The sequence below is a fragment of the Haemorhous mexicanus genome, chromosome 25, assembly GCF_027477595.1.
Source record: "Haemorhous mexicanus isolate bHaeMex1 chromosome 25, bHaeMex1.pri, whole genome shotgun sequence".
Lineage (NCBI taxonomy): Eukaryota > Metazoa > Chordata > Aves > Passeriformes > Fringillidae > Haemorhous > Haemorhous mexicanus.
Window position 1 is genome coordinate 2,765,142 of NC_082365.1, and position 17,679 is coordinate 2,782,820.

General features: G+C 59.8%; 3 protein-coding genes across 8 annotated transcripts in view; all 3 read right to left on the bottom strand.

Annotated features, from left to right (window-relative positions):
* Positions 1-1,418: 1,418 nt before the first annotated feature.
* On the bottom strand, positions 1,419-8,455 carry REN (renin). Its single transcript, XM_059867645.1, has 10 exons — positions 8,355-8,455; positions 7,757-7,913; positions 7,538-7,661; positions 7,176-7,294; positions 5,635-5,831; positions 4,779-4,787; positions 4,169-4,291; positions 3,063-3,207; positions 2,889-2,987; positions 1,419-1,984 (listed from the first exon to the last, which is right to left on the bottom strand). The coding sequence occupies exons 1-10, from the start codon at positions 8,453-8,455 to the stop codon at positions 1,823-1,825; spliced, it is 1,236 nt and encodes a 411-aa protein (XP_059723628.1). The 3' UTR covers positions 1,419-1,822.
* Positions 8,456-12,044: 3,589 nt separating this feature from the next.
* GOLT1A (golgi transport 1A) lies at positions 12,045-14,208 on the bottom strand. Its single transcript, XM_059867673.1, has 5 exons — positions 14,140-14,208; positions 13,574-13,665; positions 13,319-13,497; positions 12,507-12,570; positions 12,045-12,358 (listed from the first exon to the last, which is right to left on the bottom strand). The coding sequence occupies exons 1-5, from the start codon at positions 14,162-14,164 to the stop codon at positions 12,320-12,322; spliced, it is 399 nt and encodes a 132-aa protein (XP_059723656.1). The 5' UTR covers positions 14,165-14,208; the 3' UTR covers positions 12,045-12,319.
* Positions 14,209-15,405: 1,197 nt separating this feature from the next.
* The window catches only part of PLEKHA6 (pleckstrin homology domain containing A6), a 51,305-nt gene continuing 49,031 nt past the window's right edge, over positions 15,406-17,679 (bottom strand). For all 6 annotated transcript variants that reach the window (XM_059867438.1, XM_059867442.1, XM_059867441.1 and 3 more), the window contains one exon: positions 15,406-17,531. The gene's annotated coding sequence lies outside the window, so the exon portion shown is untranslated. The remainder of the gene's footprint in view (positions 17,532-17,679) is intronic.

Below are 17,679 nucleotides of genomic sequence, written 5' to 3' on the forward strand. Positions count from 1 at the left end.
GATATTTCCAAGTGGAATTTTTCTCCTGTAGGAAGGGGAGACTCTCGCCGAGCATCTCTGCGCATCCAGAAGGTCGTGAGTGCCCTGACCTCAGCAGATTCCCTTTTTTCTGGTGGTCCCAATCCCTCCCTGCCGCTGCTTCCCCACTCTCGGGCTTTCCAGTGCTGGTGAGCGCCTCAGGAAACGCTGGATGAGAGCAGAAATTCATCCCTTCCCTCCACCCCGCGGCCCCAAAGAGCCACTGCCACCACCCCGGCGTTGGAGGTGACAGAAAAAACCACATCCCACCCACAGGAGCAGGAATTTTCCCAACCCGGGAGCCCTGGAGCTGGAATTTTCCCAACCCCGGAGCCCCCGGGGTTGTGCATCCCAGCACGGAGAGGCTGCGGAGAAGCTCCCAGGAGGGACAAACATCCGCCCCAGGCACATCCTCTCCGCTCTGGAGCTGCCGTGGGGCAGGGCCGAGATGAGGATCGGGCGGGGAGGGGTGGATAAAGGGCTGGGAGCTTGGGGGAAAGTGCTGGAAGGGCCACAGAGCAGCCACTGGCTCCCCTTCCCAAATATCCCTGCAGCTGAGAGGGAATTTGGCAACTCTGGGAATTTATCAGCGCTGGAATTGTCAGCTCTGGGCTTCACCATTGCTGGAATTGTCAGCTCTGGGAATTTATCAGTGCTGGGGATTGCCAGCTCTTGGGTTCCTGAGCACTGGAATTGTCAGCTCTGGGGTTCCTCAGTGCTGGAATTGTCACCTGTGGGGTTCCTCAGTGCTGGCAATTCCTCAGCTCTGCAGCTCTGAGGGTGAGGAGCTCCTGCCCGCAGCTGCTCCTCCATGATGAGATCCTGAGTTGCTCCAGGCCCTGCCCCAGGAGCAGCTTTCCCACTCCCAGCCACCTGAACTGGTCAAACTGGAGGCCAGCCCGTGTTCACCTGGCATGGGGATCCGTGGCTGCAGGGCTGGGACTGGGAATGTGAATGTGCCCCCAGCTGGGAGAGGGGCCTGTCCCTCCCCTCTGTACCAGCTGGCACAGGGGGCACCTCCAGGGGCACCTCCACACCCAGGCCAGAGAAAAACCCCTGCTTTTTCCTGAAAACAGACCCTGGGACAGGAGCCACTGACCTGCGTGACATAGACCCGCAGGAACTGTCCCCTCCCCGGAGTGTCACAGCAGAGCTGAGGCACAGCCCCGTCCCTGTCCCCAAGGGGACACCGGGGGCTGCTGGCACCATCCCATCTGCAGGAAGAGCTTTGCAGAGCCCTTGATTTGCCCGCAGGAGCTGCGGAGTGTGTCACACCCTTATGGGGTGGAAGGGGCACAAATGAAGAGGTGGCTCCTGGCACAGGGACATTTGTGGCCCAGTTCCCTAAATAAAAATGTCTGATCCCCCCCTCTGCAAGACCAGCGCTCCTCTCATCCTCCTGGTGCTTTAAATCGTTTAATATAAAACTCACAAAGAGGGGCAGGGCTGACACCGGCTAAAACCATCCTTAAACACCGATTATTGCCCCCAATTTAGGAACAACGCGAACAGTCCCAGAGTGTCTCTCAGCAGCAAGTCCCCGTGCGCTGCTCCTGCCATCGCACATCGCCCTAAAAGCGCCCGGAGGGGCCGCTCCGGCCGCAGGATCCCGCTGGGATTCGCAGCCCCGCTCCAGGCTCGGCTCCCGGGAATAGCGCGGGGGTTTGGGAGCGGGAGCAGCGAGCTTTGGAGAGGAGGTGGCAGAGCTGGAAGGGAGCTGCTGTTCTCTCGCTGCTTCCCGCGGCTCCTGCAGCCTCCGGGCTGGTTCCCCACACCCAGCCCGGCCCCCGCGGCCCCCCGGCCCTCAGCGGGCGGTGGCGAAGCCGATGCGGTTGTGGCGCCGGTCGAATTTGGTGTAGTAGTGACCGATGAAGGTGGCACCCAGGATCCAGAGGGGACCGGCCGGAGGGGGGATGTCCAGCCCGGAGAAAGCCACCACGCAGACATCCTCGCCGTACTGGGATTGCTGCGGGAAGGAGACCCGCGGGGTGATGGAGGGGACAGGGGGAAGGTCCCGGTGTCACCGTGCCCCAGCTCCACACCCCCTGCTCGGCCACGGTGCTCCTTCCTCGGGGATCATGGAATATCCTGAACGAGGATCATCGGGACCGGCTCCTTCCCCTGCACAGCCAGCCCCAAAAATCCCACCCTGTGCCCGGGGGTGACCTCCCTGCGGTGCTTTGGGTTCGGCAGAGCCCCCCGAGGTGCTGAGCGCTGTGGAGAGGATCCCCCCGGGGGACAGAGCCCGGGGCAGGGACAGCAGTGGCAGCAGCAGCTGCAGGAAGCCCTGCAGGACTGGTTGGATCAGGGTGGGATGGTCCCCGTGCCAAGGGCCGGGCGGCAGCTCCGGGGCAGCACCGAGCCACAGCAGGGCTCCCACGGCAGGGGGGTGGCCCTTGGCACAGGGGTGGCACCACCTTCCCGTGGGAATTCCGGGTGAGCTGGGGAGCAGCAGCAGCCTCGGCCTCCTGCTGGTGGGTCCCTGCTGCCCAGGAGGAGCTGGCCATCCCAAATTCCCCAGATTTCGGTTTGATTTAGGCTGGGCTCTGTCCTGGAGCAGCTCCTCAGAGTGTGGACAGACACAAACATTGGTGATCTGCAGCTCCACTCGTGCTGACCACAGGGAAAGTGTGGATTTGCCACTGTGAGCTCTTGGTGACCACTTCCTGCCCTTCCAGGGTGCAAAGCCTTTCCTGACATCCAAATCCCAGCAAAAACCATCCCTGCTGACCCCAAATCCCCCCCAAACCACCCAAGGACGCAGGGACAGCTCTCCCTGGCTCAGGTGGGCACCTCCAACCAACAGAAAGGTTTAAGGCAGACAAGGAGCATCGTTTTGGGGCTGATTGTGGCTGATTTTGGACACTCACCCGCAGCACGTAGGCCGGGCCGCTGAGGCCATAAACCTTCCCTCCCAGGTGGAAGGAGATGTTGGGCAGCTGAGGCACCTGCTCGCAGTCCACCACGTACTGCAGGGGAGGGGACAGCTCTGGGACAGGGCCGGGCAGCCAGGGGGACACGGACAGGGGCTGGCTGTCACTCACCTCTCCCTCGGCCACCTCGGTGGCCCCGATGGCTTTCATGAGCACGGACACGGGGCCGGCGGGGCCGGTGATGTAGGAGGCCCCGGTGTCCACGGCCACCGAGCAGCCTTCCCTGCAGAACAGGATCTCAGCCCCTACAGACACCCTGGAGTGGGAGGGGTGGCCCTGAGTGTCCCCTGGTGGCACCCAGGGTACTCCTGGGAATGTCACATCCATCCCAAATATCCCCTGGTGACACCAAGGGTGCTCTCAGGAGTGTCACTTCCATCCCAAATGTCCCCTGGTGACACCAAGGGTGCTCTCAGGAGTGCCACTTCCATCCCAAATGTCCCCAGGTGACACCAAGGGTGCTCCCAGGAGTGTCACTTCCATCCCAAATCTCCTGTGGTGACACCCTGGGAGTGACACATCCAACCCAAACATCCCTGGTGACACCCAGAGTGCTCCCAAGAGTGTCAGATCCCACCCAAACATCCCCTGGTGACACCAAGGGTGATCCCAGGAGTGTCACTTCCATCCCAGATCTCCTGTGGTGACTCCCTGGGAGTGACACATCCACCCCAAACGTCCCTGGTGACACCAAGGGTGCTCCTAAGAGTGTCATACCCAATCCCTGGTGACGCCAGGAATGTCACATCCATCCCCAGCCAGGCACGTGCTGCTCCCAGCTTTTCCAGCGTGGGATCTGAGCTCCATCCTTTGCAGGGCTGATTTTTTTGGGTTTGTTTTTGGAGTGTTTTTTTTTGGTTAAACAAAGCAGGATTGTTTCAGGAGGACTGACGGGGCTTAAACTCTTCCAACTGCAGCTCCCGAGCGGAATCTCAGCCCACGGTGCCACCCCCTCTGCATTCCCAGCTGCTCCTGGCTCCTTGCTGAGCTTGGAGGAGCTGGAGGAGCTCACCCTGCTCCTCTCCAGACGGGGGGAAAACACCGACGGAAAAAATCCCTGAAATCCCCAAAATCCCACCCTCACAGAGCCTCGGGATGCAGTCTGGACCTGCCAGGGCTGGGCTAATACTGGGTTCGATGATCCCAAAAGCCTTTCCCGCCTAAATCATCCCGGGATTTGGGATTCCCGGGCCATGCAGGGCTGTCCCCGCCCTCACCCCTTCATGCGGATCTGCCAGAAGCCGCTCCTGCTGACGTTCAGGTAGTGGAAGTCGCCGGTGTAATAGGCCGGGTCGCTGCCTCCCAGGATGATTTCCCCGCCGGGATTCAGGGGAGCATTCCTGTGCCAAACACAGCGGGAGGGATTCCCCTTTTCCCAAAAATCCCATCCCAGCAAGGAGCAATACCCCTTTTCCCAAAAATCCCAGCCCAGAGGGAGCGATTCCCTTTTCCCCAAAAATCTCATCCCATCAAGGAGCAATTCCCCTTTCCCAAAAATCCCACCCAGGCAGGGATTGATTTTTCTTTTCCCAAAAATCCCAGCCCTACAGGAGCGATTCCCCTTTCCCCAAAAATCCCAGCCCGGAGGGATCGATTCCCCTTTTCCCAAAAATCCCACAGCCACGAGGCTCTGCTGGCCCGGTCAGCAGCTGGGGACTGCGAGGTGACACAGGCTCCAGGTGGGTGTGGTGGCCCCTGAGGAGGGGCAGAACCTGGGCAGGACGTCCTGGGGCTGGCAGAGGGACCAGGGGACACCGGGGGACACGGGGGGACACAGGGGCTGGCAGCGGGTGGCCTCAAGGGCGCTCGTGCTTTGGGTCTTCTTACCTGGAAGCTCTGCAAAGAGAGGGATGCTCCATGAGGCACCTGTGTCCCCAGGGAGCCCAGGGGACACAGGTGACACCCCGAGACCTGGGGGATCCTCCATTCCCTCCCACCCTATTTCCTCCACAATCCTCCATTCCCTCCCTCCCCATCTCCTCCAGGATCCTCTACTCCATCCCTCCTCCTGTCCTCCAGGATTCTCCATCTCCATCCCATCTCCTCCAGGATCCTCCATTCCTTCTGTCCCCATCTCCACCAGGATCCCCCATCTCCCTCCATCCCCGTTTCTTTCAGGCTCCTCCATTCCTTCCATCCCACCCCATCTCCTCCAGGATCCCCAGTCTCCTTCCCACCCTTCCAGTCCATCTCCTCCAAGATTCTCCATTCCTTCCCTCCCATCTCCTTCATGATCCTCCATCTCCTTCCCACCCTCCCATTCTATCTCCCCCTGGGATCCTCCATGCCATCCCACCCCATCTCCTCCAGAATCCTCCATTCCATCCCTCCCATGATCACCAGGGTTGTCCATCTCCTTCCCTCCTTCCCTTCCATCTCCTCCAGGATCCTCCATTCCATCCCTCCCATCTCCTCCAGGATCCTCCACCCCTTCCGTCCATCCCACCCCATCCCATCCCATCCCATCCCATCCCATCCCACCCCACCCCACCCCATCCCATCCCATCCCATCCCATCCCATCCCATCCCATCCCATCCCATCCCATCCCATCCCATCCCATCCCATCCCATCCCATCCCATCCCATCCCATCCCATCCCCATCCCCATCCCCCTCCCTGCCGTGCCCGTGACCCCCCAAACCCGCCCCCGTTTTGGGGCTGTCCCGGTGTCCCTCAGCCCCACCGGCTGTAGTAGACGGAGAACGCGTCCTCCTGGAGGATCTGCTGCGCCAGGATGCGGTCGAAGACGGGCGTGATGCCGTCGATGGCCTGGCTGGGGTAGCCCATGCCCAGCACGCCGTCAAACCTGGCGAAGATGAAGGGGAAGGCGGGCAGAGCCGTGGCCTCGGCGAACACCTGGATGATCGGGATGTCCGACACCTGCGGGAGGGCACGGGGGGATTTGTGGGGTGCTGGGAGGGCTGAAACCCCCCCAAAAAAACCCCACACGTGTCCTGGCTGAGCCAGCGGCTCTGGGTGTGTGGATTTAGGGGGATTCTGTGGGGTTTAGGTGTGTGGGTTTAGGGGATTTCAGGTGTGTGGAATTCAGAGATTCTGTAGGTTCCAGGTGTGTGGATTTTGGGGATTCTGTGGATCCCAAGTGTGTGGAATTTGGGGGTTCTGTGGGTTTTGGGGACTCTATGGATTTTAGGTGTATGGAATTTGGGGATTCTCTGGGTCCTAGGTGTGTGGATTTGGGGGCTCTGTAGGTCCCAGGTGTGTGGATTTGGGGGCTCTGTACATTCCAGGTGAGTGGATTTGGGGTCTCTGTGGGTCCCGGGTGTGTGAATTTTGGGGGCTCTGTAGGTCCCAGGTGTGTGGATTTGGGGGCTCCATGGATCCCAGGTGTGTGGATTTGGGGGCTCCATGGGTCCCAGGTGTGTGAATTTTGGGGGCTCTGTAGGTCCCAGGTGTGTGGATTTGGGGGCTCTGTACATTCCAGATGCGTGGATTTTAGGGGTTCTGTGGATCCCAGGTGTGTGGATTTTAGGGGTTCTGTAGGTTCCAGGTGTGTGGATTTAGGGGCTCTGTAGGTCCCAGGTGTGTGAATTTTGGGGGCTCTGTAGGTCCCAGGTGTGTGAATTTTGGGGGCTCTGTAGGTCCCAGGTGTGTGGATTTGGGGGCTCCATGGATCCCAGGTGTGTGGATTTGGGGGCTCCATGGGTCCCAGGTGTGTGAATTTTGGGGGCTCTGTAGGTCCCAGGTGTGTGGATTTGGGGGCTCTGTGGGTCCCAGGTGTGTGGATTTGGGGGCTCTGTGGGTCCCAGGTGAGTGGATTTTAGTGATTTTGTGGGTTCCAGGTGTGTGGATTTGGGGGCTCTGTACATTCCAGGTGTGTGGATTTGGGGCTCTGTTGGTCCCAGGTGAGTGGATTTGGGGGCTCTGTGGGTCCCAGGTGTGTGGATTTTGGGGGTTCTGTGGGTTCCAGGTGTGTGGATTTGGGGGCTCTGTACATTCCAGGTGAGTGGATTTGGGGGCTCCATGGATCCCAGGTGAGTGGATTTGGGGGCTCTGTGGGTCCCAGGTGTGTGGATTTTGGGGGTTCTGTGGGTTCCAGGTGTGTGGATTTGGGGGCTCTGTACATTCCAGGTGTGTGGATTTGGGGGCTCTGTACATTCCAGGTGAGTGGATTTGGGGGCTCTGTGGGTCCCAGGTGTGTGGATTTTAGGGGTTCTGTGGGTTCCAGGTGGGTGGATTTGGGGCTCTCAGGGTTCCAGGGCTCACCATGACGATGTCCTGGCTGAGGACGCCTTTGACGCTGCCGGTGCCGTAGCGGATGGCGAAGCCGGTGCCGTTGGCGATGTAGGTGCGCGACTTGGAGGAGTCGTAGCGGCTGTGGGACACTGGGGACAGGGAGAAGGGACATCCCAGAGGGGCACAGAACATCTCTGTCCCCCCCAAAACCCCCTGAGGGAGGTGGGTAATCGACCCATCCCACCTCAATGCCAGGGGTCTGGACAGAGAGACCCCCCCCCATTGAAAAAATCCATCAGAAACGAGAGCCCCCAACCCCCTCTGAGCAGCTCTGGGGGTCGCTGAGGTTTTGGGGGGTCACCCCCAGCCCCGGCCGGGTCCCCCCTACTCACCACAGGCGCTGTAGAGTGGGGAGCACTTGTAGGATGGCACCCACAGGTTGGCCGAGCCCGTGTCAAAGACCACCTTGAAGGTCTGCGCGGGGGTCCCGATGCTGATCTCGCCGAAATATTGGGTCTGGGGGGGACGGGGAGCAGCCCTGAGCTCACACCGAGCCCAGCCGGGGGACATCGCGGTGACAAACCCCCCCCCACGGGCAGGGCCGCACTCACATCCAGGTAGTTGGTGAGCAGCGTGGGAGCTGTCCCGTTGCGGGGACCGTCCCCTCCTCCGCGCGTGGCCCGGCGCAGCTCCGGGAACACCTCCCGCACCTTCACCCCCATCTCCTGCAGCGTCTGGCGGATGGAGGGCATCCTCCGCAGGGCGATCCTGGGGGGGCAGCGCAGAGCTGGGGGGCACCGGGGGATCCCCCCCAGCCCCTCCCGGCAGCTTCCAGCGGCATTCCCGGCCTCGGGAGCTCCAGCCCGGTGGCTCTAGATGGCAGCAGCTCTCCGCCGCTCCCCCGGTGCATCCCGCTCCCACCGCAGGGTGGGGACCCCCAGGTGGGTTGGGGACACCCCCAGACCCTGAGGCCGGCCCCAAACTCCGTTTTTTGGGATTCGGGGTGCTCCCAAATTGTTTAAGTTAGGAAAGACCGCAGGGCTCGTGGAGTCCCGCGGTGAGCAGGCGGTGCTGGAGGAAGAGGAGTGAGGAGGAGCAGGGGAGGAGGAGGAGGAAGGGGATGAAGCAGCGAAGCCCCTCACCCTCCTCAGCAGACCCCGGGAATAAAAGGGGAGACAACCCCGTGAGGGCCACACGAGCTCCGGCTACCTCTGCAAAGCCTGGGCTGGCGAGGGGACAAAAGTGGCGCCCCAGGTGACGGCCAGGAGCAGCAGGCAGCGCTGCAGCCTCCTGCTGGGTGCCACCGCCATCGTGTCCCCCGCTGTCCCCTCCCTGCCGGCGGCTCCGTCCCGTCCCTTGTCCCTTCCCGGAGGGGAGGAAGCTTTTATAGCCCGGGATCCTCCATCCCTGAGGGATTCTCCTCCCCTGGCAGGGGCAGGGCTGGGAATGGCATGGAGGGCACTGGGCAGACTGGGAATGGCATGGATCAAACTGGGCAGACTGGGAATGGCATGGATCAAACTGGGCAGACTGGGAATGGCGTGGAGGGCACTGGGCAGACTGGGAATGGCGTGGAGGGCACTGGAAATGGCATGGAGGTTACTGGGCAGACTGGGAATGGCATGGAGGGCACTGGAAATGGCATGGAGGTTACTGCGCAGGCTGGGAATGGCATGGATCAAACTGGGCAGGCTGGGAATGGCATGGAGGGCACTGGGCAGGCTGGGAATGGCATGGAGGGCACTGGGCAGGCTGGGAATAGCATGGATGGCACTGGGCAGACTGGGAATTGCATGGATCAAACTGGGCAGGCTGGGAATGGCATGGAGGGCACTGGGCAGGCTGGGAATGGCATGGAGGGCACTGGAAATGGCATGGAAGTTACTGGGCAGACTGGGAATGGCATGGATCAAACTGGGCAGACTGGGAATGGCATGGAGGGCACTGGGCAGGCTGGGAATGGCATGGATCAAACTGGGAAGGCTGGGAATGGCATGGAGGGCACTGGGCAGGCTGGGAATGCCATGGATAATGCCCATCAGACTGGGAATGGCATGCATCATGGATAATGCCAGCAGGGTGGGGATGCCATGGAGAGCACCAGGCAGGGGGCTGGGACAGTCCCCATGGAGGGTGGCAGGGCCAGGATGCCCCCTGTGCCCGAAATGTGCCAAGGGGAGCTGTGGATATCTGGGAGATGGGTCCCACATTCCTTGGGGTTAATTGCTCCCAAATTCCTCCACTCTCCAGCACAGAGTGAAGGGCCCAAATCCCTGCTGGTGCCACCTGGGAGAGCTGCTGGGGGGTGGCACAGGTCTGGGTGACATCCCGGCCAAGGAGATGTCCCCAGACTCCAGCTGCAGATGGGATTTTCCCCAAGGGAATGGCAAAGGTCACTCAGCCCTGTTGGCCATGGAGACACCGAGTGAGGACCCCCCAGCCCCCTCTGCCCTTTTGGGGCATGCTCTGGGGACCCCCCCCAGCCCCAGCTCCGTTAAACCAGGCCTGGAGCTCGGAGCAGAGAACGACCAAACTCATCCCAGCTGCTCAGATCCTGGTGTTTGGGATGGGAGAGGCTGCTCAAAACCCTCAGGAGCTTCCAGCTGCACCCCGGCCCCCCTCCAGGCTGCTGTGCCCCCCTGGCAGTGCCCAGCCCAGGGTGGGGGTGCTGCATCATCCCCACGGCTCCCAGGGTCTCCTGACATCAGGAATCTCAGTGGGAAATGACCCCAAAGGCAATAAAAATGTTCTCGGATGAACCCCGAGGACACATTCACCCCCAGCCCCAGAATCCCCTCCCGTTTATGGGATTTGCTCTTGGATGAGCCCCAAGGACACATTTTCCCCCCACCCCACCCAAGCCCCACAATCACCCCCCATTTATGGGATTTGCTCAGGGCACTGCTGTCACCCCAGTCCAAGGCACACCACACAAACTCCAAACAACTTTCCCCCAAAACTGGAGCTTTACCGCCTCATTCCCTGCGGGATTTTGGCACTGCTGACCCCGGCAGCCCCCAGGGCTCAGCCCCACGGGGCTCTGCCCCATCCCTGACGTCTTTTCCCACGCAGGACCCGCGTCCCTGCGTCACTCCGGGGAGCCTCGTGGCCGGCGCAGGTTGCGGGGAGGGAGCGGGGTCAGGAGCTGCAGCGACCTGAGAGGGTCTGGCAGGGAGCCCGCGGCTGTAAATCCCTGCCCGGGCATCCCGCGGGCTCTGCCAAGCTCCGTTCCCCACAGGAAAAGCCGCGGGTGCAGCAGGACTTCAAAGGAAACGGGATCCTCATTAGTGGGGATGCGAATTTCCAGCCCCTTCTGATCCAGGGCAGCCACATCTGTGGGATCCCTGAGGATTTGGGGTGTTCTGGGCATGGCTTTGTCCCAGCTGGACCCGTCTCCTGTGGGGGATCCAGGGTGGGATGAGCTGGGAAGGGCAGGGGGATGGGGGAACCAGAGGGGCACAACCCTTCCCTGGAGTTGGGGTGGCGCCAAAACCCCCTTGGATGGGAAAGGGAGGGAAAATGGGGAAAAGCAACTTCCCCAAACCCATCAGAGAGCCAAGGGCTGCTGCTCTGGGGTGGCCACTGGGGTGGCTGTGCCAGCTCCAGGGCTCTGGGATGTCCCCAGCATGGGACACTTTCCTAGGGCTGGGAAAACCACCCCCAAGGAATTTCCCAATCCCCTCTGCTGTGATGGAAAAGGCTTAAAAAACCTGGAAAAGTGGTTTTTGAGGGGTCAGAGGGACAGGGACACGGGAGGGAAAGGGGACAGGGACATCAGGCAGCTCTGGGACAGCGGTGGGTTCACTCCCAGCCCTTCAGATCCACAGGGAAGATCCCGAACTCTTCCCATGCAGCCCCAAAATGTCTCTTAAGTGGAATTTTCAAGCACAGGAGGTTCCAGGGCATCTGGAAAAGGCAGGAATCCCTCACTGGATCCATGTGGGGAACCTTGCTCCAAAATCCCGGGGTTTGGATCCCATCAGGAGCATCTCCTCTGGAAATAGCAGGGAATTTTCCTGCCTGTTTTTCAGGGAGAACGGAAGGAAAACGTTTCCCAGAAAGGAACAGCTGCCCTCCCCATGGATAAATTCCTTCTTCTCTCCTGCCAGGCTGTGTGGGTGCTTTCCTTAAAATAAAATCCAGATTTTTTAGCTCTTTCCGCTCCAAACAAAATCGTTGGGAAGTTTGGCCGAACAGCTTTGATTTCCTGAGGGATGTTTTTGCAGCAGCACGGAAAAAAGGAGGTGAATTTCTGCTCTTCCCTGGCATTTCCCACACTTTTCTAATCCAGGATTTTGCTGCTGCTGAAAGCACACGAGGGTTGTGAGGATTCTCATTCCGGGTGACTGAAAAATTCTGGAGTAAAAACAACTTTTGGGGAGGGCTTAGGGGAGGCTCTGGATGGCACCAGCACCGGGGGAATTCGGGGATTGACGTCAGGGCAAACCCGGAGCTGGTGCTTGAAACCAAAACCCTGCCAGAGAGAGGATTTACAGAGCTGGGGGGGGGAAACATTCCCGGGAAAATCCTAGGCAGTAAAAGCAGCCTTGGGCTAAGGTTGGTTCCAAGGAAAAAAGCTCTGGAAGATGCCCCCAGCCATGGGAATGTCCCCTGTGCCATCTCCAGCTGTGACCAAGGGACGTTTCCTGTGCCACTTCCAGCCACATGAAGGTCCCTGTGCTACCTCCAGGAACAGCCATGAAATGTCCCTGTGTCATTTCCAGCCATGGGAATGTCCCAGTGCCACCCTCAGCCATGGGAATGTCCCAGTGCCACCCTCAGCCATGGGAAGGTCCCTGTGCCACCTCTAGCCACGGCCACGATGCCTCCTGGGGACATCGGGAGGTGCCAGTGCTGGGACAAGCCCTGAGCCCATGGAAAGGAGCCGAGTCTGAGCTCACTGTCAGATATTTTTTTATTAAATTAAATCTTTCACAGAAAAGAATTAAATAACAGCAAGAATTCCAGAATCCAGCCTGGTACAGCCCTTGGAGCCCGGAGACTGGCTCAGGAGCTCTGTGGGACAGTGAGGGGACACTGTCCCTGCTGGGGGGTGGCTCTGGCCAGCACTGAGGGTCCTGGGGGACAAAAGAGTCACCAGCTCTTGGGCACAGCCAGACCTGGGGCTCTCTCACCCTGTCCCATCACAGCCACTCGGCCCAGAACTGGCCAGGTCACACCATGGAGCCGCTGTCCCCCATTTTCTGCAGGAGCTGCAACAGGGACAGACCAGGATTAGCAGGAAAATCCACCTGGGCAGCTCTGGGGACACCACGGTGACATTTCCTGTGCAATCCCATCCGTGGGGACGGATCCCAGCCGGGGACTGCCCACCCCGAGGGGTCCCCAGCCCCCTCTCACCTGGCTCAGCAGGGGGATGTTTGCCAGCGAGCCCAAAAACCCGAAAGCCACCGGGAAGAAGCTCCTGTGTGGACACAAAAGATCCGCTGAGCTCTGGGGAGCATCCGCCAAGCCCAGGCTCCATCCCGAGGATCCCGTGCTGAGAATCTCAACCCGAGGATCTCATCCTGAGGATCCCATCCTGAGGATCCCATCCCGAGGGGTCATCCCAAGGATCCCATCCCCAGGATCTCATCTGAGGATCCCATCCCAAGGATCCCATCCCAGGGATCTCATCCCAAGGGATCATCCCAGGGATGCCATCCCAAGGATCCTGTCTTGAGGATCCCATCTCAGGGACCTCATTCCCAGGATCTTATCCCAGGGATCCCATGCCCAGGATCCCATCCCAGTGATCTCATCCCCAGGATCTCATCCCAAGGATCCCATCCCAGGGATCTCATCCCAAGGGATCATCCCAGGGATGACATCCCAAGGATCCTGTCCTGAGGATCCCATCCCAGGGATCTCATCCCCAGGACCTCATCCCCAGGATCCCATCCCAAGGATCCCATCCCAGGGATCTCATCCCAAGGGATCATCCCAGGGATGACATCCCAAGGATCCTGTCCTGAGGATCCCATCCCAGGGATCTCATCCCAAGGATCTCATCCCAGGGATCCCATGCCCAGGATCCCATCTCAGGGATCCCATCCCAGTGATCCCATCTCAGGGATCCCATGCCCGGGATCTCAACCCAGGGATCCCATGCCCAGGATCCCATGCCCAGGATCCCATGCCCAGGATCCCATCCCGAGGATCCCACCCCTCACCTGAAGAGGGAGACGAAGCCGTAGGCCTCCAGCAGCATGCCCAGGATCGGCCACCGCATGAGGACCACGATGAGCCCCCCGAAGAAGAAGCTGGTGCCCTTCAGCTTGGGCCGCTGGAAGAAGAAGGTGAAGGTCCTCCGGAAGCCGATGATGAAGACCAAGCCAGAGAGGAAGAGGAGCTGGGAGGAGGGAGGGGAGAGGGTCAGGGCCACTTCTTGATCCCTCTGTGGGGACCCCCAGGCCGGCCCTACTCACGTTCCCAAAAGCCAGGAGCACCGAGTCGAAGTACAGGAGGATCCCAAAGAGGAGGAAGAAGAGGCCGAAGCCGACCAGGCCCACTCCGATCCCTGTGGAAAACGGGTGAGCAGAGGCAAAGGCTCCACACCTGGGTCCCAGCACCTCCCTGTCCTGCTCCTTCCCAAAAATACCCTTTGGGTTTTCCCCCAAATCTCAGCACCAGCCTTTGCACCCAGGCCAGGCCTGGAGGAGGCCGTTGTTGCCCCAGAAACCCCCAAGGGCACCGGATAAATCAGGAACCACAAAGGAAAACCCCACGGGAAATCCCTGCCCAGCCTTTCCCTTTCCCCTTTCCCTCCAGGAAAAGCTGGAGATGATCCCTGGATGATCCTGGAGAATCTCCCCACCCCCACCCCCAGCCCATCCCCTTTTCCATCTCACCCCTCCCTGCCCCAGCCACCCCATCCAGGGGGATCCCAGCCGGGGACTGGGATCTGCCAAAGGTCCCCACGGAGCTCCCGGATCCCAAATTCCAGCTGGGACAGGAATTCCAGCTGGGACACGACCACCCCATGCCTGCTTACGCTGGCAGTCGCTCAGGGACACCATCTCGGCGGTGACGGGGCTGGGCGAGGCCGGGCGAGGGTGGCCCCGCTTGCAGAGTGACCCTTGGAAAAGCCCTTTAGTCCCCACGTCATCCTGGGAATCATTAACGGCCCGGGAACGCCCACAGTGCCACCTCCGGTGACACGGTGGCTCCAGGGGTCATGGTGGCTCTGGGCATCATGGTGGCTCCAGGGGGGACATGGTGGCTTGAGGGGGACACGGTGGCTCCAGCAGGGACATGGTGACTCTGGGGGTCATGGTGGCTCCAGAGGTCATGGTGGCTCCAGTAGGGACATGGTGGCTCTGGGGGTCAGGGTGGCTCCAGGGGGGACACGGTGGCTTGATGGGGACATGGTGGCTCTGGGGGTCATGGTGGTTTGAGGGGGACACGGTGGCTTGAGGGGGACATGGTGGCTCCAGGGGTCATGGTGGCTTCAGGAGAGACAAGGTGGCTCCAGGGGTCTTGGTGGCTCCAGAAGGGACATGGTGACTCTGGGGGTCATGGTGGCTCCAGGGGGGGCAAGGTGGCTCCAGGGAGGAGACATGGTGGCTTGAGGGGGACATGGTGACTCCAGGGGGGTCATGGTGGCTCCAAAAGGGACACAGTGACTCTAGAAGGGACAAGGTGGCTCCAGGGGGGACATGGTGGCTCCAGAAGGGACATGGTGGCTCCAGGGGAGACAAGGTGGCTCCAGAGGTCATGGTGGCTCCAGGAGAGACAATGTGGCTCAAGGGGGACATGGTGGCTCCAGAAGGGACATGGTGGCTCCAGGGGTCTTGGTGGCTCCAGAAGGAACATGGTGACTCTGGGGGTCATGGTGGCTCCAGGGGGGACAAGGTGGCTCCAGGGAGACATAGTAGCTCCAGAAGGGACATGGTGGCTTGAGGGGGACATGGTGACTCCAGAGGTCATGGTGGCTCCAGGAGGGACAAGGTGGCTCCAGAAGGGACACGGTGGCTCCAGGGCTCATGGTGGCTCCGGGGGGGACATAGTGGCTCAAGGGGGTCATGGTGGCTCCAGCAGGGACATGGTGGCTCCAGGGGGACGTGGTGGCTTCATGTCCCAGTTTCGGGGACAGCACCTCCACAAGCACCAAACCCAACCTAGTGGGAAAACAAATCCCAAAAACCAGGGAGAGGGAGGAGCAGCTGCCTTGGGAGCCCCGTCAGCCCCTGCTTCTCCAACCCAACACTGAAATCCACATCCGAGCCCACCCCCGGGGAAAAAAGACAGGAAGAGGTCGTTGTTTCATAGATATTTTTATTTCTCTACCGCTAGGAAAATATCCCAGAAATCCAGAGCCCTCCCGTCCCACCCTCTCCGAATGCATAAATAGATTTATTTATTTCTTTCCTCCCGATGCAAATCCTTTCCGGGTTAACAAGTCACTGCTTTATGAAGTGTTTATGAAAAATAATAACCAAAATAAAATTAATTGATTAAGGTTTGGTTTCCTTTTTTTTTATTATTGGGTTTTCTTTTTAAATAAAATAAAATAAAATCGCGGCCGGGTCATGCTTTGGGGACAGCAGCTGGTGGCTTTGGGAAGGGCAGGGTGGGAGCTTTGGGTCCTGGAGAGGGGAATTGCTGCCCCACAGCCACCCCAGGATGTCCCCAAGGTGTCCCCAGAGTAAGGGGGGGTCTGCCCCAGTGACCCAAGTGGGGACACAGGGAAATAAACTCATCCTCTCTTCAAACTTACAGTCTCTGTATATTTTATTTTAAATAAATTTGCTTTTAATAAAAGCAGAAAAAATAGATATATTTTTTAAATAGGTTTTTTTCCTTTTTTTTTTTCTTCTTCTTTTTTTGGTCTTTTTTTTTTTGTTTTGTTTTGTTTTTCATTTCCTTCCCCCTCTGATAAACTGGCAAAGAATCTTTCCATTTTTGTTGGCGGCGCCAACAAATCCTGTGGAGAAGAGAGAGCTCGGCACGAGCTTTTTCCCGGGAAAAGAAGAGGAAAACCAAATATAGATATATATTATAAATGTAGAATTTCCATCAAACATATATTAAGGCATGTAAATAGCAAAATAAAGGGCCAGCTTTATGAGCTAAAGGGGCTGAGGGAGGCTGGGGAGGGGGTTTAGGGCTCCAGGGATCCTACAAGTATTGCTAAGTTGGGATCGGGATGCAGGGAGGTCCTGGGGGGTTTGGGATCAGGCCAGGAGGGATGGATTGGATTTGGGGTTGGAGATTTGGGATCTGGGATCCAGCTCCTGGCCCGTGCCATGCTCGCATCCTTCCAGGGATTCTGCTTCTTCCCCACCCTCCAGGGTAATAAAGAAAAGGGGGAATTTGCTACAGGAAATCCGAACCGCTGGAAGGGGCTGGAGAGCCACGGGAAGGGATTTTTGGAGGGTGACAGCGGGCCCCCAGGTGACACCTCTGTCCCCAAACCCCTCCTCAGCACTGTCCCCACCCTCCAGAGGGGGTCCCTGCCGATCCCACAGCTCCGTTATCCCACCTGGCACTCCAATTCCCTGCTCTGCCCCATCCCTGCCCAGAGCTCCTGCTCCATGCTTGGAGAGCCCTGGGAGCGCCCTGGGCACCTCCGTGTCCCCCAATGCCACCTCCATCCGTCCTGTCCCCTCTTCCTCCAGCTGAGCCACCAGTGGTGACACAGACAGGTTCCAAAATCGGGGTCAGAGCTCACAGAGGGGAAACGGTGCCCGAGGAGCCGAGGGGGAGCATCCAGGTCTGCTGGGAGGTGGCAGCACCATCCATGGTGGGGACAGGTGGGTCCCCACCCCAAGAGCCCCTTCACAGACCTTGGGGGCCATCCCAGGAGTCCTGTGCTCACCGCAGGGCAGGTGGCCACTGTCACAGCTGTCTGGGTGTGCCCCTGTGGCCACTGTCACAGCTGTACAGGTGTGTCCCTATGGCCGCTGTCACAGCTGTGTCCTTGTGGCCGCTGTCACAGCTGTAGAGGTGTGTCCCTATGGCCGCTGTCACAGCTGTGTCCCTGTGGCCACTGTCACAGCTGTGTCCCTGTGGCCGCTGTCACAGCTGTGTCCCTGTGGCCACTGTCACAGCTGTGTCCCTGTGGCCACTGTCACAGCTGTAGAGGTATGTCCCTATGGCTGCTGTCACAGCTGTGTCCCGGTGGCCGTTGTCACAGCTGTCCGGGGCTGTCCCTGTGGCCACTGACAGCCCTGGGGGCTCCTTGGGGACAATCCCAGCCCCCGCCCGTCTCCTTGGGATGGGGCTCCCGTCGGTGCCGCCTCTCCCGCTGGTGTCGCCGCCGGAGGGAGGGAAGGGGGTCCGGGAGAACTGAGGACGGTGGCGAGAGGTTCGGTGTCACCTCAGGAGGGGACTAAAACGTGGCCCCGTGGAACTTGATGGTGCCGGCAGCAGCCAGGGCTTGAGCTGGGGTGGGGGACAGGACAGAGGGGCTGAGCCGGGGGGGCTCCACCCCGTGCCCACCCCCCATGGGAAATGCAGCCGGGATTTGGCTCCAAGGAGCCGGGGGAGGCTGGGACCCCCCGGTTCTCATGCTGAGCCCCCCCTTTTCCCC